Source organism: Mustela nivalis (assembly GCF_964662115.1).
Source record: "Mustela nivalis genome assembly, contig: HAP1_SCAFFOLD_702, whole genome shotgun sequence".
Taxonomy (NCBI): domain Eukaryota; kingdom Metazoa; phylum Chordata; class Mammalia; order Carnivora; family Mustelidae; genus Mustela; species Mustela nivalis.
In genome coordinates, this window is record NW_028135961.1 from 251,392 (window position 1) to 276,321 (window position 24,930).

Genomic DNA, 24,930 nt, shown 5'->3' on the forward strand with positions numbered 1-24,930 from the left:
AAAGCAGGCCCTGGAATTTTTCCTGTGCCCTGCATAATACTTTCTAGCAGATAGGGCTTACTTTTTGGTGTTGTTATTAGTTACGTTCCTTTTCCCTAGTTTTTGGTTGACTTTATTATTTTGCTTTATTTTTAAAGCTTACAAAATGAAGAGTGTAAGCTATGCAGAAGATGTAAGGGATAAAAATAAAGGAACACCCATGCATAACTCCTCTGCCTAAGAAAGAAAACTCAGCCATGTCTTCGCAGACCTTTATTGGTCCATCTCTACTCCCATCCTGTTGGTTATCCCCATTGTTCCTCCTCATAGTTTACTTGATGGGAATATACGGCTAAAGAAGATATCACTTTGAGTTGCATACTTTGAACTTTAAATAGAGGGAACCATATACTGTGTGTATTCCTTGACTTGCTTTCTGGCTCAGTATCATGTTGATAATATTAAATCTCATAAACTTTCATTGTGGTCTATGGTCATTGTTTTATTATATCTCATCATAAAATTATATTAAGCAAATGCATCCATTCTAGTTGATTGGATTGGGTCTTTCCCCCATTTTTCAAATTACAGTGAAAACAGCTATGCATCTTCTCAGGATCTTGGAGACGGGGCTGCAATTTATTTAGAGAATATACAATAGGAATGGCTGAGTCCAAAATTTGACACATCTTCACATCTACGAAGCTTCAACAAACTGTTTTCTGAGATGGCTGTGTCCTCATGAGCAGTCAAAAGGCTCTGGAAGTCCATGTTGCTATGTAGAGTTGATAGTGTTGCTCTTTTTAATTGTGTCCAACTTGGTGGTTGGGAAATGGGATCTCTCTATGTTCTAATCTTCATTTCCTTCATTACTAAGGCAGTAAATAAAGAAAAATAATTTTTTAAGTATTTTATTTATTTATTTCACACACACACACACACACACACACACACACACACACAGATCACAAGCAGGTAGAGAGACAGAGAGAGGGGGAAGCAGGCTCCCCGCTAAGCAGAGAGCCCAATGTGGGGCTCAATCCCAGGATCCTGGGATCATGACCTGAGCTGAAGGCAGAGGCTTTAACCCACTGAGCCACCCAGGCGCCCCTAAAGAAAAATAATTTTATTTAGACAAACCAAGAAGGAAAAATGGGAGGGGGCTACCTCGGATGAAGGATCAAATTGGGTGTCAACTGTGCAGAGTCATCTATGTAGACATGAGAGACGAGATGGGCTGTGCCAGGTAACCAGCTGTGGGCAGGGGGCTGCAGACAAAGGGAGTGGTTTCTAGCAGTTCCAAGAGGCAAAACCCTCTTTCCTTTTAAGTGCTGTAAGTATTCTTAGCTGGTAAATAAGAGACCTTGCCAGACAGTTTTCATCTAGATTAGGAGACTAGGGAGAAAAGGGAGAATGTAGGGAGACATACTTTGTGCCTATTTATTCTCTTAACTGGGGTGAATTACTTTGCACTGTAAGAAAAGGAAAATCACATATAAAAACAAATTTTTAAAATCCTTGAGAAGAATTAATCTGGCATGAATCATGCAATGTTTTAAGCTTAAAAGAATCATTAAGAGCTTTCTAGGTTTGGAGAAATATATACATATATATAGTCGGTCATATTTTAGATCTGCATGACTTGCCTGTGTTAAATCTAGATGAAGCATTTCTAGCCCATTGGAGATGCCCCTTCTTGTTCCCAAGTTCCGTTATATGTAGCTGCAATGGGTCATTCCCTATCACTTGAATGTTGAGTCGAACTGAGTGTCACCATTCACTCCTGGAAAAGGACTCACCTTTAATGATCAGTGGAGTCCAGAAGAGCCCAATGGGGAACCTTTCTAGTTTTTCTTAGTCATTTTGCATTCTCTTAGGAACAGATGCCGAGATGGAACCAGTCATATGAGTGATTTGCCAGGGAAATGCCTGTGGAGAATGAGGAAGCAGGAGTAAGCGTGGTAAGCATTCCTATTTCGATGCAGGTCTGATGACTGAGGAGACAGGATGAGGCAGAATTGGACAAGAAGAGCTTCGGACTTGACTGCAGTTCAGAGACAGCTTCAGCCAGGCTGATGCGGAGTCTGGAGTAAAGGCACCCTCCAGGGAGACCACACATGAGGCCAGGAGAGCCCCGCTCCACCATCCAGTCATTGGCTGAGAGAAGCCTTGGGAGAATATGGCCCCAGGATGGAGGTGAGTGGGGACCCAGAAGTCCCAGAGGTACCTAGGCTGGAGGCTGTCATTTTCCCATGCCTCTCACAACAGGTTCTTTTGAAAGGGAGAGCTGAAAAACGTATCTCCATAACTGCCTCACTAAGAAATATAAACCTATTAAACTCACCATACAAAGAAGCTCACGGTCTTTAACGTCTGCATAACAATGAAATATCACGAATGCATTGGGCTCCTAAACTACATGTGGGCCTACCAGTTATGACATCCAAGAGCATCTCACTGGTGTTCCTAATGACGTTGAAATGAAATGAGGGTTATTTGCCTGGCTCAAGGGATTATTTTTTAGAACTTTGTGTTGTTTGCAAACAAATTAAGGAAGACATTTTTTAAATTTACAAATTAAACTGATGTAGAGACATCTGTTAGTACCCTATAGCTTCAGTTCTCTATTTGTCTGTAAGCACAGTGATCCCCTTTCGTGTTCCTATCCTCAGCACTGAGTTGGTTTTCCCTAAGTAGATTTTCTTCTGCATGAGTATGTACTCATTATTTATTTGGACTTCACATAAAATGGTTGCTATCCTTGACCCAGTGGTCCCAAACCACTCACATGGATCTAGAATGTTCTGTGCCTAGGGATGCTGTCATATGATTGCAGAAGCCAGGCCTCCTGCATTGTTCATTCATTATGTGACATTCAGACCTCTCAGACTCATCTGCTTCATTATCTTATTCCTACTAACCACACAACGTTTCAAAGCAGAAGGACACAAAAATGGGATTCAGACAAAAGAGGCCCAGCTTAACCAAGAGACTGGTTCTTCCCCCTCCCTTTGTTTGCGATGTTTAGTGTATCTACTTTACAATGGGAAAGGAGTGGAATGGCTCACTTACACAGAGTAGAAGTTAGTGGAGAAGAATAATTAATTAGTGAGAGGAAGGATAACCTTGTGTTAGGTTGGCCATCTGTGTGGCAGAGGAGAATTACGAATCCCTACAGGAGGTTTGTCTAACAGAGGCCATGCAGTCGGGAAGAGCAGAGAGCCCTAGAATGACATACGTCTGTGATGCCCACCACGTGACATGCCTTCACCCAAACCTCTTTCTGTCTTACTAGAACCTCTTACTACTCAGCATGGTTGCTTGCTTAGTCCCATGGCCACCAAAAAACTTCTGGAAAGATAATAACTTTCCAGTTGGAACATAAGTATTGTTAGCTCTCCCGATGGCCCCCTTCCAGGTCCATGACTCATGCTGAGCTACCTTTGTCCTGAATGGCTCTCACTGATAACTTGACCTACCTTTGGTCCTGTCAAGGCCACTCAGCACCCTTTAACAGAAACAAAGAGTGTTCAATGAAAGTTGCAAAAAGACCAACTAAAAATAGAACCCAAGTCACTGTTGGAAGGCTAAATAATTAACTAAATAATTAGCTACTTTCAAAATCAAAGCCGACCCCCCAAAGTCAAGGAAACTCCCTGACTGACAAATGCACTAAGACAGCCACTTTCCAAGGAGACTCCTCCTCCACCACCACACACTGCCCCCTGCTCAATCTTCTGTAGAGACAGAAACTTAATGGACACAACACACTGCAGCTGCTAACACCTGAGGCTGAGAAGCTCCTTGGAAGGATGAGGCAGGAGGCTTTACCACTCAGATGGGTTTTGGAGACACCCAAATTGGCCACTGGGTCTCTTCTTGGTCTTTTGCCCAAAATTTAGCCCACAGCCTTCATAAAATTACATGTTAGCCCAAAGGAAATCTCAAAGATCTTCTCCACAAATATTGGTGGAAATGGTAATAACTAGCTCTTCTGCACAACCAGAAATAGGCACCATGTGTTCTCATTTATGGGCTTTTGTCTGATGCATGTAGAAGTTTTAGAATTAAAGCTCTTTATTTATATCTGTCTGGATGTTTTTGTGTCTACACATATGTAATAGTTTCCTGCCTTTGGATGGTATTACAAAATTACACCATAAATTTCTTAAAAGGACTTCTATTTTAATTGCTGTAATGATAAATAAACACATACAGATTGAACAGTTCTAAAATTCCCAGAAATCTGGGAAATTATCTTTTAATACTTTTATATGCTTTAAAAATATTCTTATACAAACTGACACAAGTATTTTCAAAATTCAAGTTTCCATAATTTGGGTAGGTCTTTAGCAATCAGGACTAGTTTGATATTGCCGGTTGAAACACTGGCGTTTCTAGCATCATACATTTCTATACTATTTGGGTACATTCTTCCCAAAATTACAAAGGTTTCCTGATTAAATAAACCCGCCTGTGGCTACCGCTGTTTCAGACTATCAAAAATGCAAAGTTTTCTTTAACCAAATTGAACCTTCTTCTGACCAACCTTATTTCAACAGTACTTACAATTTGTAGTATAAAAATAGTTTCCAAGCTCTTTACATAACCTAAAACCTTAAAGTTATGCTAACCTGAGTAAATGGTTTTCTTTAGATATCCAGGTCACTTATAAAGAAGAGAAAATACTGAAACTTAATTACTAAACTTAATTAATTCTATAGGCTTTTTGTCTCTAATTTTTACATGGTACAGGCTGGGATAAGATTTCAGAATTGCATTCAGGCCAGGTTATTTCTCCTGGAGAGCACACTTCTGTTCTATAGAAAGATCTGGACATATTTCCAAATAATTCCTATTCCCCAACTACCTCCTCCTCTCATCCATCCCCCTCCAAAGCCACAAAGGCACCTTTCTCCATCCTCACCATGAGAACCTACGGGGCTTCTGATGGAGAAGGCCCCAAAATGGTGGCCGCCAGGATTTTCCCAATGAGTCACAACCAGCCTCCAGCCATTTGTGAAAAGTATCATGTAAGTCTCCCCACGTGTCTGTGGCTTCAATGTGCTTGCTATGGGCCTCAGGAGGCAGTCACAGGCTCAGCTCCTGTCTCTCTGGATATGCCTGCCTCTCTAAATTTCAGGGTGGCAGCTAGTCTTGAAGCCTTGGTTCTCTGAGGAGCCCAAGAGAATCTACTGATCTCCAGTTTGTCCTGATTTTTCTTACTGTAAGGCTAAAAGTGATGACTTCTGGAAGTTGCTTCTCTTGCTGTCAACATGTTATACAACCATGTTATGTCTGCCATACTGAGCAGTGAACATCGGTACCACTGTTAACTACAGATTTTATTCTGATTTCACCAGTGTCTTCCACTAGTGTCCTTTGTCTCTCTCAGAATCCAAATAAGGATAACACATAGAATTTAGTTATGTATCAGCTTAGTCTCCTCAATCTGTGATACTCCCATAGCCCTTTCTTTTTTTATTTTTTTCAAGACTTTTTCACATTTGGAGTTCTCTCATTATGGATTTTTCTGATATTTTCTATTAATTAGGCTGGATTTATGTTTGGGGGGAAGTATAGCACAAAGGTGAGTCCCCTTTATACATCATATCAGGATGTACATGACAGAAGCTTGACTAATAACTGGGGATGGTAGCTTGATCACAGGGTTTAGATGGCACCTACCAGATTTCTCTGCTGAAAAGTTACACTTTTTCCCCTCAAATCTCTATCAGCTAGAAGCCAATCACTAAATTCAGTGCACACTCAAGGGGAATGGAATTAAACTCTACCTCTTGGTAGCAGGAATATCTGTATCTATATCAAGAATAATTTTTCTGTTATTTATTTTTTCATATGGACTCATGGACATTTATTTTATTCTTTGGAGTTTGATCCAACATAGGCTTGCTTGTGTCATTGCTCAATTTATTAAAATTTCCTGGTTTCACCTTTGCTTGAGTTTATAACTTCTTCAGTCTGTGTCTGCCCTGAATAATGCTGTATTCTTACTTCTCCCAGTGAGTGCCTGTCACTCTCTAGTTTTCAGGTTGCTTCTTCTTCCTGTGACATCAGATCTCTGCTGGGTTCACAAAAAGTAACTCATTTCCAACAATGCTCTTTCCAGCTCTCTATGTCTCTGAAATCATTTATTAGACTGATATCTGATAAATCATGATCCAAAAGCTCACATGAAAATAATGGATGTATAATTACAATATGAGTTCTGAATCACTGGTTCTGTGTGCTCTGAAATTTTCTGATCCAGGCTGGTGCCATTAGAGAAGATAAAAATAGATTATTTCTTCGTGTCACTTCAGTTCCCTCCCTTCACATCACTCCCATCTGTCCCTCACCTACAGAACCCATTAGGCACATAAGGCCCATGACTTGGCTTGTTCTATATCGATACTATCAATCATGCTCTTTGGCCTTACAGCAATAGACTCACTCCTGACTTTGTCCTCAGGAGAGAATACAGTAAATTATCAAAAAGAGAAGGTTTACATTACTCTCATAAAGTGTAGTTAACAAGCAGGGAGGACGTTCATACAACACCCCCATAAATCAGTACCTGTGCTGAGACATAACAGTAAATATCAGTGGTAATAATAATAATAATAATAACAATTGAATAAATAAAGGCTTTTAAAATGGGTACACCTCCGAGAATCTTAGAAAAAAAATGCAACATGAATTTAGGACTCAGAGAGTTTAAAGGTCAGAACAGGTCAGGAAGAGTAAAACTTATACCATTTCATAGATTTGAACAATTACTTTAGGAAAAATCCATTACATAATACACCTGTTAGATGCTGAGGAAGTAGTATGAAAAGGGACTATCTCGTCTGATATAACACTATCAAAATGTATTCTGGAAAGGGATTCAATATGGCAGCAAAGGAAGATCCTGAAGTGATCTCCCATAAACATAAACAAATCTACAGCTACATACGGATCAAATCTACAGCTACATACGGATCATTCCCCTGTGAAAAAGATCTGAAATCTGGATGACAATCAACGGATAAAAAAATGTCATTGAGACAGGTAAGAGAGGCAGAGATTTGGTCTTCACAAAAAACTCAGGCCCCAGAGCCCAGCACACAATAGGGAGGGGTCTCACCAGTCTGGTGCTTCCTCTGGAAAAGTGAGGAGCTGGTGCCTCATATCAGGCAGTCCAACCCTTGGGATCTGCACCAGAGAGATGAGTTCTCCAGAGATGTCTGGGGAAAGCCAAGGGAGATGAGGGATCCAAAGTACTATAGGAAACTGAGGTTTTCCTTCTAAAGAGCTCATGTTTGGTCTCACTCCTCCTGGGATCCTACTCAAAAGCACCACTTTTTTTTTTTGATGTGGAAAAAAAATATATTTTTTATTTCTTTTCAATGTAACAGTATTCATTGTTTTTGCACCACACCCAGTGCTCCAGGCAATACGTGCCTTCCCTAATACCCACCACCTGGTTCCCCCAACCTCCCACCCCCACCCCTTCATGACCCTCAGGTCGTTTTTCGGAGTCCATAGTCTCTCATGGCTCACCTCCCCCTTTTAAAGTGTCTAGACTGTATGGCAAGAAAATTCATTTGTTCATCTGAGGGTATCTGCCCGAGGGGCAGGGAAGAGTCAGGGGTCTCTCTGGAGACAAAGGCTCTGGCAGACACCGTTTGTGTGTTCTACACCTACCCTGCTAGCCAAGGTAGGCACATTGTGACACAGCACATTCCTGTTGCCTCACAAGAAGGGCTCGCAGAGGGACGCCTGGGTGGCTCAGTTGGTTAAGCAGCTGCCTTCGGCTCAGGTCATGATCCCAGCATCCTGGGTTTGAGACCCACATCGGGCTCCTTGCTCTGCAGGGAGCCTGCTTCTCCCTCTGACTCTGCCTTCCACTCTGTCTGACTGTGCTCGTGCTCACTCACTCTCTGACAAATAAATAAATAAAATCTTAAAAAAAAAAAAAAGAAGGGCTTGCAGACCCAGCATGGTCCCACCGCCTTGCTGAGGCTAGAGAGAGTGGGTGGTAGCAGCAATTCTTCACTCCCGCAAGGGCAGACTAGTGTGAACAATCATGGCATTTCCCTGTCCCCAATCTCAGGACTGGGATAGGGCAGCACAGCTAAAATTGATGAGTACATGCAGTCAAGGCATTTTCCTGTTTTCGTTCTGAAGCCAGAGGGCGTGCCTTGTCCCCTGCACGTACCGCACAGGGGATGCCCCTTATTTGTTTGGCTCTGGTGGCCAAGGGGGCTGGCATTCCTGAGCTCCAGGGAACTATAACAAATGCAAAGACACTTCTTGGCAGACCAGTACCCCCAGGACACTGCATAGACAGCAGGCTGAAACACAACCCCTGTTTTTCCGTGAATAAAGCCTTTTTACTTACCCTGGAGCTTCAACCTGAGGGACAAGCTTCATGTCTCCCAGACATATAGAGGCTACAGAGGTGCTCCCAGGGAATGTAAGCAGAAAGAAACCATCCTTGCTCATCCCCTTTGCCTCAATACTGCTCTACCAAACATCCCAGAAAGGAGCTTATACACTTATCTAGAGCCCTGATTTTTGAAACTGTCACCAGGGACACCTCCAGATCTCCCAATCTGGAGTCCAACTGGGATTGAAATTGTCACCCCACAAGACTATATATATTTGCACACTTTAAAAGCTTCTGCCTGAGTGTCTGACTTCCAATCAACCTAAAACAAAGTGTTAGATTAGATTCCTTTCCTTGGAACACTGACAGGTCTTGGGGACAGATCAGAAATAAATCAGGCTATTTAGACAATCACAAAGGTTAGGAGACAACCAAGAACCAGGACAAGGGTAAGGGAGAAAGTTCGTCTCCTACACATGGCAACTCTTCATCACTGGAAGAAGAAGTTGTTTTGCCAAATATATAGAAACACAGGAAGTCAAGAAAAATGAGGAAATAAAAATACGTTCCAAATAAAAGAATAAGACAAAACTTCAGAAAAACGTTAATGACATTGAGATAAGTAACCTACATGTAATGAACTCAATTTGATAGTCATAAAGATGCCCGTGGAACTCGGGAGAAGAATGGAGGAGCACAGGGAGAACTTCACCAGTAACAGGAAGTGTGTGAAAGAACCAATCAGAAGTGACAGGAATGACGAATACAATAATTAAACCAAAAACTACACTAAAGGTGTTCAGCCTGAGACTGGATGATACAGAAGATAGAGTCTCTGAGGTGGAACATAAAGCTGCCCAAACAGAGCAACAAAAAGAAAAATGAATTCAAAACATTACAGATAACTTAAGAAACTTAATGTGACATCAAGCAGCATGACACTCAAAGAGGTCCTAAAGGGTGAGGAGAATCAGAAAGGTGCAGATAACTTATTTGAAAAAATCATGGGTGAAAACTTTCCTAACCTGAGGAAGAAAACACCACACTGGGATATTCAAATCAGAAAAACAAACAAATATAAAACACCTCAAAGACCCCAACACCAAGCCACATTATAATTTGAATGTCAAAAATTAATGATAAAAAGCAGCAGCAGAACACCTGTTTATTATGTGCAGGGAAGTGTACCCAGTAGGCTACCAGCAGATTATTCAGCACACGTTTCACAGGCCAGAAGAGAGCAGTGTGATGTGTTCAGAGTACTGAGGGAGGCACCTCAGTGGCACAATTGTTTAAGAGTCCAACTTTTGGTTTCTGCTCAGGTCATGATCTCAGGGTTGTGGGATCAAGCCCCAACTTGGGCTCCCTGCTCGGTCTGCTTCAGTTTCTCTCTCTTTCATCCCTCTTCCAAAGAAATTGTTAGTGTCCGTGATCAAAGGAACGAGGCTGATGCAAAGTGAAAGTCAAGCAAAGCTTTATTTCGCGCCAAGCATTGAAAACCAAACCGACTGGTAGGGGCCATGTCTTACAAAGAGGCGATGACGACGACCCTAACGAAGCCACTCCCCAGACAAGGCCATTCTCCGGACAACGATGCTCCCCAGACAACGACCCTGACGAGGCCAACGACTACCCCAAGGACTACCCCCAACGTCTACTACTACTCCCACCCATCCAGCCTCACAAACCAACCTTTAAAGAGGCAGTTGAGCCCAGCCCACACACAGGTGGCCAATGAGATTGCAACACACAGGGAAAGCTGCACAGTCATGCTCGGTCAGCAATACGGGTGACCAGTTGAATTTCAACTGACCACAGTAAATATATGAACACTCCACTGATTGGATGTCTCCATCTGGTCTGGCCCACCCCTATATCCGGGGTTTGCAAGTAAGTTCCTCTGGCTAACGAGGCCCTCATACAGGCCCTCACATTCCCCCCTTTTCCTTGGAAATTAGTCAAATCCTTGACTTTTTAGCCAGTTCTATGTTCTCCTGTTGTAAGGGCTTATATTGAGCTTGTAAGACTAACTTTTTTTTTTAAGATTTTATTTATTTATTTGTCAGAGAGAGAGGAGCGAGAGCGAGCACAGGCAGACAGAGTGACAGGTAGAGGCAGAGGGAGAAGCAGGCTCCCTGCCAAGCAAGGAGCCCGATGTGGGACTCGATCCCAGGACGCTGGGATCATGACCTGGGCTGAAGGCAGCTGCTTAACCAACTGAGCCACCCAGGCGTGGGACTCGATCCCAGGACGCTGGGATCATGACCTGGGCTGAAGGCAGCTGCTTAACCAACTGAGCCACCCAGGCGTCCCATAAGACTAACATTTTATCGCTCTAATTTTCTTTTGTACAAATGACATAAGAGCATTTACAATGCAGGGGCCAAAAGCAACAGTAGTGCACAGTCGGCTGATGAGTTAGCCATTCACCGCTTTGTATGACCTTTTGCATTTTTCCTAATTCCATTCATCTAATTTCCTGCCTATACTTTACATAAACAGGTAACAATAGGAGCAACAATAAACTCACAAGTTTTTTAGTCTTAGCTTTAGTCCATGGTCAGCAGGGTCCGTGGGCTGCGGCTTCCATCTCTGGGGGGCGTCCTCATCCTCATCTCATTTGACATGATCCGCGTGAATCCAGGCCCTAATTCCTTCTACTTTTACTGACACGGGGGTGGTCAGGATGACAGTAAATGGTCCCTTCCAGCGAGGCTCTAAGTTTCCCACTTGATAGCGACATATCCAAACCAAGTCCTTGGGTTGGTAAGGATGTGGTTCCACCTCTGTCTCTGACCCAGTGTGGTCAGTCCGGATCCCTGCGTGGGCTTTTTTAAAAATAGACTGTAATGCCTGCAGTGACTGGAGTACAGAATTATCAGTCATTTTTGCTAGGGCAACCTCTTGTAGCCAAGGACGGGGGGGGGAGGGGTCTCCTGAACATTGTTTCAAGTGGGGTCACCTTGTTTAAATAGGGTGTACATCTTGCCTTGAGGAGGGTGAAAGGAAGGAGATCAACCGATGTTCTGGAGTCCACCAGACTCCAGAATTAGTTTTGTCAAGGTCTCTTTAAGAGTCCAGTTCATTCTCTCTACTTGCCCGGAACTCTGGGGCCAATAGGCACAATGTAGTTTCCAATTAGTGCCAATGGCCTTGGTCAATCCCTGTGAGACTGAACTCACAAATGCAGGGCCATTGTCTGACCCGATTGCAAGAGGCAGCCCAAACCTAGGAATTATTTCTTCTAGTAGCTTTTTGGCTATCACTCTTGCCATCTCATGTTTGACAGAAAAAGCCTCTACCCAGCCTGAAAAGGTATCTACAAAAACTAACATATACTTGTGCCCATATTTTCCAGGTTTCATTTCTGTAAAATCTATTTCCCAATAAATTCTGAGTTCCTTACCTCTTTCTCTTTTCCCTCTTCCCATTTTAGTTCTTCCCACATAAACTGTCTGGCATTGAGCACATCTATCAACTACATCCTGAACCATACACCCTAATTTAGAAACCTGAAACTGCTTGTCTATAAGTTCCTTGAGTTTGCGTATCCCCAAGTGACTACCCTGATGTATCTGGTCTACTAACTTCTTATCTAGTCTTCGAAGAAGAATTATTTTTCCTGCTTTAGTCTTAGCCCGGTTCCCTTCATAGTCCAATTTAACCCATTTTTGTAAATACTTTAAATCTTCTTCTAAATAGTTTGGTTTTTCTGGTAGGGCTGGAGCCGGGAGTGTAACCAGTTCTTGTACTGTTTCTCAGGCTGCTTGCTTTGCAGTTTTATCTGCTAATTGGTTTCCTTTTGAAATCAGATCAGTCACCTTTTGGTGACCTGGGTAATGCATAATGGCCACCTCTTTTGGGTCCCAAATAGCCTAAAGGAGAGCCAATATTTCTCCTCTGTTTTTAATTCCTTTTCCTTCTGCTGTTAATAGGCCCCTTTCTTTATAAATAGCCACATGTATATGGAGAGTAGCAAAAGCATACCTGCTGTCCATATAGATGTTAGCGGTTTTACTTCGGCTATCTGCAGTGCTTTGGTGAATGCAATCAGCTCCACTTCTTGCACCGATGTTCCGTGTGGCAGGGCTGCTGTCCAGAGTTCCTGTCCAAAAGAAACCACCAAAGCCCCCGCATACCTCTTTCTATTGACCATGTAGCTACTCCCATCTGTGAACAGAGTCATCTCAGCATCTGGGAGGGGAATGTCTCTGAGATCCGGCCTTATTCCTGTGACTTGGGTTAGGACCTCCCCACAGTCGTGTGGGTGATCAGCCAGCTCCTCTGGCAGCAGCGTGGCTGGATTTAGCACCGCTGGGGACTGGAAGGTCATTCTTGGTTCATTAAGGAGGAGGGCCTGATACCCCGTCACTCAGGCGTTCGTCATCCATTGGTCTGGTGGAGCCCAGAGAAGGCCCTTGATAGCCTTTTGACCCAAAGTCAATTTACTTGCACCCTTGACCAGGAGGGCCGTGGCAGCAATTATGTGGAGGCAAGGGGGAACCCAGCTGCTACTGGATCTAGTTTCTTGATAAGATAGGCTACTGGCCTTTGCCAAGGCCCCAGAGTTTGAGTCAAAACTCCTTTAGCCACCCCTGCTTTTTCATCCACATACAAGTGGAAGGGCTTGGTAACATCTGGGATGACCAATGCTGGGACACTCAGTAAGACTGTTTGTAATTCCTGAAATGCTCCTTCGGCCTCAGCTGTCCACTCTTATCATAGCGAGCCACCCTTTTGCCAGTTTGTAGAGAGGTCAGGCAATCTCTGCTAACCATGGTAGCAGAGACTACCGTAACCCACCGTCCCAAGAAACTCCCTCACTTGTCAGGACATGGTGTGGCACGGGTATCGGGTGATCACCTGTTTCCTGGACTCAGACAGTGAACGCACACCCTTGTGGAGATCAAAGCCTAGATAAGTGGAATGGCTCTGACAGAGCTGTGCTTTCTTTGCTGACACCCGATATGCTTTTTCCTGCAGAGTCTGTAAGAGAGCTCTTGTCCCCCACAAACATGACTCATAGTCCTCAGCGGCTACTAGCCAAGTTATCAACATACTGTAACCGAGTGACTCCCAGGTTGGAGGTTCTGTACTCACACAAATCCTTATGTAGGGCCTTGTCAAAAATGGTGGGTGAATTCTTGAATCCTTGGGGAAGTCTTGTCCAGGTGAGCTGGCCTTGGAAACCTTCTTGTGGGTCAGACCACTCAAAAGCAAAAAGGGGCTGAGATTCCCTTGCTAAATATATGCAGAAAAATGCATCCTTGAGATCTAAGATGGTATACACAGTTCTTTCGGGGCCCAGGAGGGAGAGTAGGGTATAGGGGTTAGGCACCGTTGGGTGGATATCTACAACCCGTTTGTTAACTTCTCGCAAGTCCTAGACAGGTCGGTACTCCCCAGTCTCAGCTTTTTTGATGGGCAACAAAGGTGTGCTCCATGGAGATTTGCAAGGAAATAGGATCCCATCTCCTCTGAGACAGTTAATGTGTTTTCTGATCCCTTCCTTTGCTCCCCGGGGGAGGGGGGACTGCCAAACGCGAACAGCCATAGCCATCGCCTTTAATTGCACCACCACTGGGTGTTGTCCCCTGGCCAAGCCAGGCGGGTTCCCTTCTGCCAAGACCTAGGGAAACTCGACCTGTAGGGTTTGGAGAAGGCTCCCCCCGTTTGTCTTCTCTGGTTTTGAGACTGGCTCATAAAGGAGGTATTCATCTACTGCTGCCATAAGCACCTGTACAGTGGGTTGTCTCAAGGTTACAGTCATGTCTCCTTCCAAGAACTGAATGCCAGCTCATAACTTGTGGAGGAGATCTCTTCCCATCAAGTTACATGGAGCATTATGAAGGGAAAAAAATCAATGTTTAACTACTCCTGAGGCCAAATTTAAAGTCCTTTCTATTGTCCATTTATGCCTCTCTGTGCCATTTGCTCCTAGTACCTAGACTTCCTCTCCAGATAGTTTCTCCATAGGTTTAAGTAATGATAAAAATTGGGCTCCTGTGTCCACCAAAAAATCAATTGATTTCCCCTCCACTTCAATTTTTACCTGAGGTTTAGAGAGGGGGTTCGAACCATGGCCCCTTCAGTCTCTGGTGGCAAGCATTGCTGTCTTCTTTTGGGGGCACTCCTTGGCCCAATGTCCTTTTTCCTTACAGTAAGCACACTGATCTGAATCTAAGTCTCCCCGCCTGCCTTCTCTGTGCTTAGGCTTTTCCTTTCATTTACTATCCCCTACCTGTCTCCTCCCCTCCTCATGTAATGCCAAAACCTTAACCAGTTTTTTTGTCTGCTTTTCATCCTTGTGTGCATCCCTGTTGTTAAACACCTTTTCTGCTATTCCCACTAACTCAGTCAGATTCTTCCCTTCAAATCCTTCAACTTTCTGAAGTTTCCTCCTTATATCTTGGGGCTGACTGACTGGCAAATGCAAGATTCATTGCCCTCTGATTTTCGGGTGCCCTAGGCTCAATCTGACTATACATTTTATAGGCTTCAATAAGCCTTTCTAGGAAAGCCCCTGGAGACTCATTCTTACCTTGAGCCACTGTACCAGTTTTAGATAAATTTATGGGTCTCCTTGCAGCTGCACGGAGGCCTGCCAGTAGAGCCTGGTGGTAGAAATGTAAGCTCTCCTTGCCTTCATTGGAGTTTGGATTCCAGTTGGGGGGTTCCCTCAGGCAGTAGTCCTCCATTCGGCAGGGATCGAGGTCCCTGCCAAGTATCTCACTTTTCACCTTATGGGTTTCTCGCATGATGTGATCCCTCTCTTCTGCGTTAAAGAGAGGCATAAGGAGCTGTTGAATATCCACCCAGGTAGGTTGGTGGATAAGAAAGACAGTCTCCAAGAGACTAATTAATATCCTGAGGGAGGACATAAAAGGATTTGTGTTGGGCCTTCCAGTTATAGATGTTAGAAGAGGAGAAAGGGATATAGGTTAGGTTAGGTGGGGGTGCCCTCTCCCATATGGTAGAGCAAACTCACGGAGAGGCAGCATTGGCGGCAACAGCACTGGTGAGGTAAAGGGAGGCAGAGGGGGATAGAGGAAAGGGGAAAGATCAGGGCGGTCTCTCTGCTTGGTGGTCCCATAGGTGGACCCCAACCACATATGAGGTGGACTGGTAAGGGCATCTCAGGACTGAGAGTCAAGTTTAGGGGACAGATGGGGACGGGGAATTCCACATCCTCCACATCCGATGGGGGGGGGGGACGGTCTTCTTCCCTGGTTCCCCCTTATCTGTCTGTTCTGGTTTTGGTCTTTGACCTGCCTTAGAGGGAGAGAGATGGTTTCATTAGCAGGGGAAGGTGGGACTTGAGCCATGACGGTGGCTCTTCTATCAGATATCACCAGGCCACAATGTACGGTATTTGGTCTTGATGTAGATTGAACACCTCACTCAGGGTAGAATAGATCTGAACCTAGGCAAACGTTCCTTCCGGCAGCCACCCTGTGGGCCACTCTAACTGGCAGAGTGTTTTTAGTGTTCCCGGGGAAACCTTGTCACCGACTGGGTGGCTTTACCTTGAAAATCCTTGAAATGTTCGAGAACAAGACCCAGGGGTGTCACAGGTCCCTTACTCTCCGCTTGTCCCATTTCTCCAAATACAACAAACAACACAACAGACAACAAAAAAACAAGGCAAAGACCACCACAGGCCCAGCAATTCCCATCCGGAGCCCACTGATGGTGGGGACTTTCTTGGTCCCTGACAAACCAGACAATGGACAAAAAAAAAAAAAAAAAGCTAGAGTGAAGACAAAAATAATATGTTTAACTAAAACTACAATAATTAGTTAAAAGATTTATATTTTTAAAAGGTTGTGACATCAAAAACATTAAACATGTGGTTCCCCACAGTATAGAACTTCAACAGTTTACATCAATGGAAAAGTCATCCACACAGAAAGTCAATAAGAAAAAAATCAGTCTTAAATGAATCATGTATACTGAGGTGAATGGATAAAGATATCACACACATCAATACTATTCAGCCATAAAAAATAATAAAATGGTGATGGTCGTGGTAACATGGAGAACCTTGAGAATACCTTGTTAAATAAAATAAGAGAAAGATAAATACCATATAGTTTCACTTGTATGTAGAATTGTGGAAAAAAAAAGAAACTCAGATTCATAGATACAGAGAAGAGATTGGTGTCTGCTGAGGGGAGGGACTTGGAGGCCTGGGAGGGCGGAGGGATAGAGCCACAGGGTGGGGCTCCCTCCCCCTCCCTCAGGAGCCCTTTGTGACCAGACACTAGCTCTGTGATGTGGGCCTGGGGCTTGTATCTGCACCTCCACACCCAGGGCTCAGTTGTCTGAGGACAGCAGTGTGGTTGGACGCTAAGTCTCAGAGCTCAGTTGTCTGAGGCAGCAGTGCGATCAGACATTAATGTCTGCTGAGGGAAGAGATGAAAAATTATCTCTTCCCTCAGCAATTCTTTTTTAATGGTTGGCTGAGCTCCAGTCCCATTATCTGGGCAGTTAATGTCATCTTTGCCCTTGTATGTGGGATAGGGCTCTTTGTATATTTAGTTTCTTATTTCCAGCCTGATCCATCCTCACCACCAGGCAAGAAACACAAAAAGAGCGGGAAGGTAAGGAACCCTCGGCCCAGACCCAGCAGAGTGTGATTCTATCTTCTTTGCTATTATTCTTTCCACTTTTCTGAGTCACTGGAGAGACTCCTGAAATGGGAAAGAATAGAATGGGTATTCTCAGAAGAGAGCAGACCACCATCCATCCAGGACAAGCCAGACTCAGCAGGGGTTAGAGGGACACGAGGATTTCTCCCTGAAGATCTCAGGCCAGAATCCAGGTGTGGTGGAGGGGTCCAGGGCAGTGTCCCAAACACAGTGACCGGTGGCCAAGGACCAGAGGCTAAAAGCTGCCTCTCTAGCGGAGGTCAGGCCCCTGAGCACTGTGTCACCAGCCACGGTCGAAGGACAGGTATTTCAGGTGAATGTTCCCCCTTCAGGGCTGATTGAGGGCAGTACTGAGCCCAGGAGGTCCCAAGCAGCAGCTAGAGTGGGGCTCTGGCCTCGGAAAGTGGGGTACTATGTGAAAAAGTCCAGTTGTGCCACCAGGTCTGGTATTATGTGTGTTTCTTGAGCAGAGGAACAGTGGCAAACTTCTCACATAGGATATCCTTCTGTACATTCTTCAAAGAGGAAAACTGGAAATATTTGTATCCATTTTGAAAAGGAAATGAGTAAAACTAAAGAAAATCACAGTCCGCCCACCCCCTTAGTTAAATGTAGGAAGTCACACTACTCATGAGCAGTGAGCACCTGCTGCTGGGCTGGGGGTCCCAGCCTCCCAATGTTCTCTTATCTCAGTACCAAGCAGAGCCACGGAAGAGAAGCAAGAGAAGCCAGAGAAGCCAGACTCTGAAAGGTGAGTGTCCACCACTCACCCCTGCGTGCCCCAGTTACACTGTGCCCCCTGCTCTGAAGCTCGGCCCCACCATCTCCCAAGACACCAGGGCCTGAGCCCATCCCTCAGGAAACAGAGCCCTGGGAGGCGGGTTGGGGGCTCCTGGGAGGGAGATCACAACCCACCCAGAGGCTTCCCAGATTCTGCACCAGAAAAAAGCCCTGAGGGGCTGGAAACGGGTGTCGCCCAGCAGGGGCCCAGGGCCTAGACTAGGGGCAGGACCTCCTGCTTCCACTGTGGACAAGCTGTTCAACTCAGCTCAGATTCCTCTGTAAAGCCATGCAGTCCTTCCTCCCCCAGCAAAGTCATGAGTGAGAAAACACTTTGGAAAAGACAAAGCGATCCCCAAAATGAACCCTGTAATCACCGTGTGGGCACATGACCTTTGACAGTGCTGTTTGGGGCTTCTAAGTCCAATCCCCCAAAGGTTTCCCCTAAAGGGACATTATACCCAGTCTCCTGTAAGACACCTGGGCCCCCGCCTTCCCCTTGACCCAGTCTCCTGTTTCCAGCTTGCAGAAATTGCCTGCACGAGCTGGAAGAGTTCCGCAGTTTAGTCTCCCTTCTGCAAAGGTAATGGATCTGCCCCCTTATCCCCTGGGTGGGCCTCCCTGAGTCTGTGGTGTGACCCCCAGGGCTGCAGGGAACCGGCCTCTGGGGCTGCTTAGGGGTGCTGGGAGGAGCCATGGGACAGATTGTGACCAAAGCCCCGGGCTGAGGGACAGCAGGAGCATTGTGATGTGGGTGTGGGGCGTGGAGGGCCATGGGGTCCTCTCCCGGCCCCAGGCTGCTGCAGGGACAGCTCACACCTCTTGTCTCCCACAGCCACCTGACAAGGGTCTCTGACCAGGGGGGCTTTCACCAGTCCTTACATCAAGCAGCCCCTGGTCATGTGTGCCAAGGGGCACCAGCTGGAGCCCATCAGCCATGCAGGGAGCCTGTGGAAGGCGCTCCTCCTGCCGTGGCCTCATCACCTGCTCGTGCTCCACTGACAGGGCCCCCTCGGCCTCTGGCCTCCACCCTCCCAGTGAGACCTCAAGAAGAGCAAACTAACTTTAAAAAAATCCTACCAGACACAGTGAGAAAGAACTTTCTTCCAAGTCATTCCAACTGGGCCTCTCTCATTCCAGCCATCTCAGGCCTTGGCCATGCCAGCTACCCCATTTTTTCCTTTTCCTGGTGGTGGGAGAGTACCAAGTCCTTGTTCTTGCCTGGCACATTACAGCAAAAATGCCAGCAAGAACACGTGTCCTGCCACCCACCAGATGCCTCATTCTGGCGTGGCCTTACTAACAGGCAGATAGAGACTCATAACCCTCCGTTTGTCAATCCGGATGTCCAGAAGCTCCTTGAACTACTAATCAACAAAAGGGTAGAACTGAAGAGTTGGAAGGAGAAAGAAAAGGTTGGGTCAGTTTTCAAACAGGGGTGCCCAGAAGACCACGTGAGCTTCTGGGGGACTCTGTGGAAGCTTCTGGGTACTGAGCAGACCACCACCACCCAGCCATCCTTCTGGAACATGAAAAACAAAGCAGAGCCACTGGCCCAACCTCAGCCGTTCTCATCTCCCAAGGTCTTGGAAGACCACTTGCAATGGAAACGCAGCCAGCTCTTCTGGGGTCTCCCCTCTCTACACAGTGAGTCCCTGGTGACCACTGCCTTGTTTTCTACCCACTCTTCTCCACTACAGTCTCCCTCTGTTTTATTCAATGGGACCTCTAATTGCTTGCCCGTTCTAAACCAGGATCAAGTATCTTCACAGTTTTCCCATGCCCCACCATTGTTCCACCGTGGGATCCAAACTCAACCCTCAACACTAACCTTGCCCCAGCCCCAAGTACCCCTTGCACCCTCTGTCCCAATAAGACCACCTTCTCTCCCATCCCAGAGGAGGACCAGTAGGGTATCTTTTGCTACATCCCAGAAAAAGACACAATCCTTCACCCCAACTAAAATGCAACATCTGGAGTGGCCCTTGTTGCCAAAGCAACAAGGAAGGGGGAAGACTTTACCCACTATGGAGGAAAGATCTCCAAAATTCTTTAGCCAAGTCCCTCCCAAGCTTCTAGAGGACCACCAGGCCTCCCGGGCCCACAGATCAGGTTCTACCTATCAAGGGGACTTTGTCATCTTTAATATGCAGAAGCCACAGCTTCAGAGGAAGCTCAGCAGGGATAAACAGCAAAGCAGCTTGCCCCACAAGGTTCAGCTGTCTCTGGAACTGAGGTGGTCTCAGGATGAATCCCCGGGAATGAGTCAGGCACAGAGAGAGCAGGGGCTCTCAAGGCCCTTTGTGTTTAAAGGTAAAAGCAGCCAAGCTACATGGAGGACCAGGTCCAGATACCACAGGAAGTATAAAGCAAGATTCAAACTAGAGAAGAACTTTGGTAAGGGTCTATGGCAGTGTCTGAAGAGGACACCAACAGGTCTCTCCAGGATCTCAGCTAGATTCCCAGTGAAGGTTCTGGGAACCAACTCTGAGAAGGAGTTTGGAAGACCCTTAATAGGGGCCTTGGAGGGTGGTCCAGGAAAATACTTAGCCAGGGGCCCAGAAAAGAAACATATAGAAAAAACTTTAAAGGTTCATTTACACAGGAAATTAGGACAGATCAATATAGGTCTGATCCCTGTGACTGTGCGTCGATCCTGGTTTGTGGCCAGCCATGCTTTTCCCAAGTCCCAACCCCACATGGCTATCAGAAATCTAGCACCCTTAAAGGATCAGGAGCTCTGCGTAAACACCTCCCATGAGCTGTCCTTCCTCTGTCCTAACACTCAGCAGAAGCTGGAAACACACATCATAAGTTTTCGAGTGAGGCGTAAGTGGGACCTACCTCTCCAAACTGTTGAGCCCATAGATCTCAAACTACTTGAAGCTCAACATTTGCCTTTTCCCCAGTCCCCCTTTCCATGCTCAGCCACCTTTGTACCTGGGGCCCCCTCAAAAGCCAAATTTTACAAGTTCTTGGGGAAACCACCTCAGCCCCATCCAGAAGAGAAGGGTATAACTGAAAAGTCTGATCCCACTTCAGGGAGTCCCCTGCCTGTTCCCTCACCCATACATGAGCAAATCCAGCAGGCCCTGGGAAGGACTTTACCTGGTGATGGCCATCAGTCCTCAAAGATGTCTTTATCAAGACAGGAGGGCAGTTCACCTTCTTGGGCCTCCATTCTCAGCCTCCCAAACAGAACCCTACACAGCAAGACTGGTATGGGGGCCAAGAAAGACAACCTGGAACCAAGTCCAAGTTTAGCAATGGCCAGGAATGAGCTAAAAGAGAGTGGGGGTCAGGCCTCACCAGACATGGTAGCAACACTGAAGATGAAGCTCAGGTCCCAATCTCCAAGGTCTGAAGGGGCCACAGAGGCTATGGAGGCCAAGAAGGCCCCTGCCTGGAAAGTTGTCTTAAGACCCAGTGGGCTGGCCAACAAACCAGCCATTTATGTGGATCTGATATCAGGATATCCAGGTGCTAGGAAAAGCCCCTCACCATCTACAGTGTTGGTTGCTCAAGATCCAGAGGAGGTAAGCCTTGAAACAAAGGTTAGTAAGGTTGAGCTCCAAGAGAAGATAGAGTCAGAGAACCAGCCTGAAGGCTCTACCACTAGTGAGCTTCCTCAAGATTCTCCCAGTGACCTCCTCCTTCCGGACTTTGCCACTTGTGTGCTTGTTGAAGACAGTGGCACCAATGTGCTCCCACCAGACTCTCACACTAATGCTGTCTTTGCTGCAGACAGCTTGACCACTCAAGAGTCACCCTCCTGTTCCCAAATGGAACGTGCCAGTGGAGAGACACCATCTTCCCCGATGTCACATAACCTTAGCTCAAGTGGATCAAGCAGTAAGGGGCAGCAAGAGCCCTGTGGACCAAAGGTTGAGGAACCAAGTGACAGCCAGAGCAACAATGAGATCACTGATGAGGGAAAGGACGAGAAGAGACCCAAACCAGAAGAGAATGAAGACAGGTGTGCAGAACCATTGGCAAGCAGGGCTTTCCAAGCTAGCAAGATAGGCCACCCTCCCCAGGTCAGAGGATCAGGAGAGAGCCTTGGGAGCAAATACCTCTGGCTCATGCCACCGGAAAAGGGACATGTTTTTCCGGAAAGCCACTTTAGACAAAGGATGAAGAACTTTCTGCAGTGCCTTAATCCCAATAAAAAGAGCAAAGGACTGGAAGGCCCCCTTCAAAAAGGCAAGCCTGCATCGGCTTCTGCCCCGAGCTGGGTACCAGTCAGAAGCAGATCGGTTATGGACAACAGGGCTGCCGAAACTCAGACGGTAGTGACAGCCGTGGGACAAATCCTGGTGGAAAAATTGGGACTCCACCAAGGAATTCGGGCCTCAGAGATGTATCAGCACAAGGAATTGCAGGCCCCAGTACATAGGCATTCTTGCCCTCACAGGGCTTTCGCCTCTACAGACCCGAAGAGAGTGATGGGAGGAATAACCTCCAATCAGCCTGGTACCTCCAAGGGCCATAGCTGCCCTAGCAAGAGCCAGCTGACCAGATACAGGAATGGTGAATGGAAAAGCCTCCCCAGGAACCTGGGGCCCCCAGGCAGACCCAGCCAGCACCAGCCAATGGTGGCAGGTGTCTCAGGTCGAGTTCATCATTATCCTACATGCAGTTTTCGAAAATATGCCTCAACCTATCAGGCAGAGAACGCTTCACACATCTTTTCTGGTCAGAAAGATTTTCCTCAAGAAAAAATCGAGTATATGCAAAGAAAGTCCATTTTTTCTCATGTTAGCACATCCTCTGTGTGCTAATGACTTCCCCATGCCACAATTTTGTCTCCTGAAAATATATGTTTGGTGTTTTTTCTCTCATGAGTGGTGCTGGACTTTGTGTGTGCCCTGCTTGGGTGGAGGGGATCAGAGTTTTCTCTCCCCAAAGGCCTGCTTTGGTTTCCAGAATGATGGGGCCTTGGAGGGCCAGGGACCTTGGGGTCCACCCTGTCCCCTTCCTCACACACCTTCCATTTCCATGACAAGGTGAACAAGACCCAGAGTGGGACCTTGCTCTGCCCATCCTCTCCTGCTTTCCTTCCACCTGAAATTTGTGTGGTTGTAGGGAGGGTCTGCTGAGGCATAAATCCCACTCAGGCTCCAGGAAGATAGAGTCCTAGATCAGAGTGGGGCCTGCAGTTGGGAGACGCAAGGCTGGCCTTGAGGGCAGAGGTGAGAAATCCTGCCCCCATCCACGTATCCTGTGGGGAGTAGAGGACGGCCATCCCAGGAGCCTTCTCACCCCCAGATAATCTCATCTTAGCTCCATGCAGCCCCTCTTACACTCGGAGCAGCAAGGGATGAGCTCTCTCCCAGCACTGAGGGTGTGTGGGATGCCACAGAGACCCCCAGGCACCAGCCTGCCCAGCCCCAGGGCACTGAAGGGGCCTTCTCACCAGCACCCCCTTCCCCTTCTGGGGGATGGGTGGGGTGTGGCTGTAGGCAGGGAGACCCTGTACTTAGGGTGGGAGGCCAGGAAGGAAGCCAAGTGTCAGGGTAAGCCCATGCCTGGTGTGACGACTGAGGACCCTTTGTGTCCCACTGCCACCTACAGGCCCAGAGGGGAGAAGTTAGAGGCCCCGGGACTGTCCCCACAGGATTTCCACCCTACTCCAGCTGCCAAGTCCAGGGGTGGGGTTGTGAAGAGGGTGGGGCGGGGGTTGTACAGAAGCCACCTGAGCTCCCACATGGAAAGCCAGGTTCCCAGAGACAGCCAGGCCTTCAGGCAGAGAAGTTAAGTTCTGCACAATTTGATAAGCTTGTAGGACTGCGGGCCCCGGGAAGACTTGTGGTCTGTGACCTTTATGTACACGTGTGGCCCAAGGATGGCTCCCAGGGGACTGGTGGGGACTCGGAGGCCAAGGGACTGGCCTGGCTCCTGGTCATGGTTACCTCAGAGCCCAGAAGGGCAGGAGGACAAGATGGGGCTTGTCCCACCACCGGCTGGAAGAAGGTGTCCAGAATGAGCGTGCAGTCCAGGAGGCTCCCCCACCGCCCGTGTGCCCCGGTCCCAGCCCAAAATCATCCTCTAGGGCCCCTCACACATAACTCACATGGTAGAGAGTCCCACAAGTCGGACGTGCACTCCACACTCCTGTTAGTAGAAGTGCCGTGGACAGGAGGCTGGTGGAACAGCCAGAAACAGGAAGGAGCAAATCCCCTTGCCCTTCTCCTGCCAGATGGTACAAGAAGGCCAGAAAGGGAAAGCCCCATGCCAAGAGACCTTGTGCAGAGACCTCTGACAGAGACCCACAAAGGCCTCCCACAGAGACTCATACAGAGACCCACACTGAGACCTCCCACAGAGACCCACACAAAGCCCACATAGATCCTACACAGAGACCTCTGACAGGGGCCAACATCAAGAGCCCTCATGAACACCATGTCCAGGGATGATCTTCAAGGCCCTCCCACACAGACCTTATGCAGAAACTCTCACAGTGAACAACACCAAGAGACTTCGCAGAGACCTGTGACAGAGATCCACACAGATTTCTCTCAGGCACACCTCAGAAACCGATCTGAATACCCACACACAGCTCTGAAGAACCCACACAGAGGCCTCCCAGTGCCCTGCAGACGCCAAAGACATACCTTGAACAGAGGCCTCACCTCCATCCTTAGGAGCCCAAGTAGCCACCCAGTGTCAGGCCCCGCTTGGATCTGAAGCCACTTAACAAACTGGCAGTGAAGTTGTGCTGTAAAGGCTTGTGTATTTTTTAATTACTTCTGAAAAAGACTTAGATTCCCCATGTAAACCTGAAAAATCCTTTCCTTCACAAATTTTCATTAGCTTGAGCTCCCACGCACAGTTTAAAGAATCAGAAATTGAAAACAAAACTTTGCCATCGTCTAATGAGGGAAGAAAACTTATTTGTTCAGTTTTAGCTACGGTTTAGTGAAATGGCCTCAGGGTTCATGTTCTTTATTTTGTTAGGGACAAGTCCCTCCACCCAGTGACTTATTCACATTGGAAATGCTGTAGGGAGGTCTACAGCCATTGGAATGTGGGATGGAGTGAACCAGCAGAGAGGTCATTGACTCAAATGTACAGACAGCATGCTCTTTGGCCCAGAGCAGCTTGTGGTAGGTTTGTGAGGCTTGCTTTATTTTTAAATCAAAGAAC

The 24,930-nt window shown here is 46.8% G+C and overlaps 1 protein-coding gene and 2 long non-coding RNA genes across 3 annotated transcripts in view; 1 reads left to right on the forward strand and 2 right to left on the reverse strand.

The window, feature by feature from the left end:
- Window positions 1-24,930, reverse strand: part of LOC309857437 — a 207,567-nt gene that overhangs the window by 176,049 nt on the left and 6,588 nt on the right. The gene's annotated exons all lie outside the window — the stretch shown is intronic.
- LOC309857434 lies at window positions 461-24,590 on the reverse strand. The gene is made up of 3 exons (XR_014307715.1): window positions 24,417-24,590; window positions 1,147-1,247; window positions 461-851 (listed from the first exon to the last, which is right to left on the reverse strand). It is a non-coding gene; the product is annotated as an uncharacterized lncRNA (long non-coding RNA).
- LOC309857438 (spermatogenesis-associated protein 31E1-like) lies at window positions 16,697-22,607 on the forward strand. Its single transcript, XM_082750143.1, has 4 exons — window positions 16,697-16,956; window positions 17,698-17,755; window positions 18,307-18,367; window positions 18,620-22,607. Exons 1-4 carry the CDS (start codon window positions 16,771-16,773, stop codon window positions 22,563-22,565), a joined length of 4,251 nt encoding a protein of 1,416 aa, XP_082606269.1. The 5' UTR covers window positions 16,697-16,770; the 3' UTR covers window positions 22,566-22,607.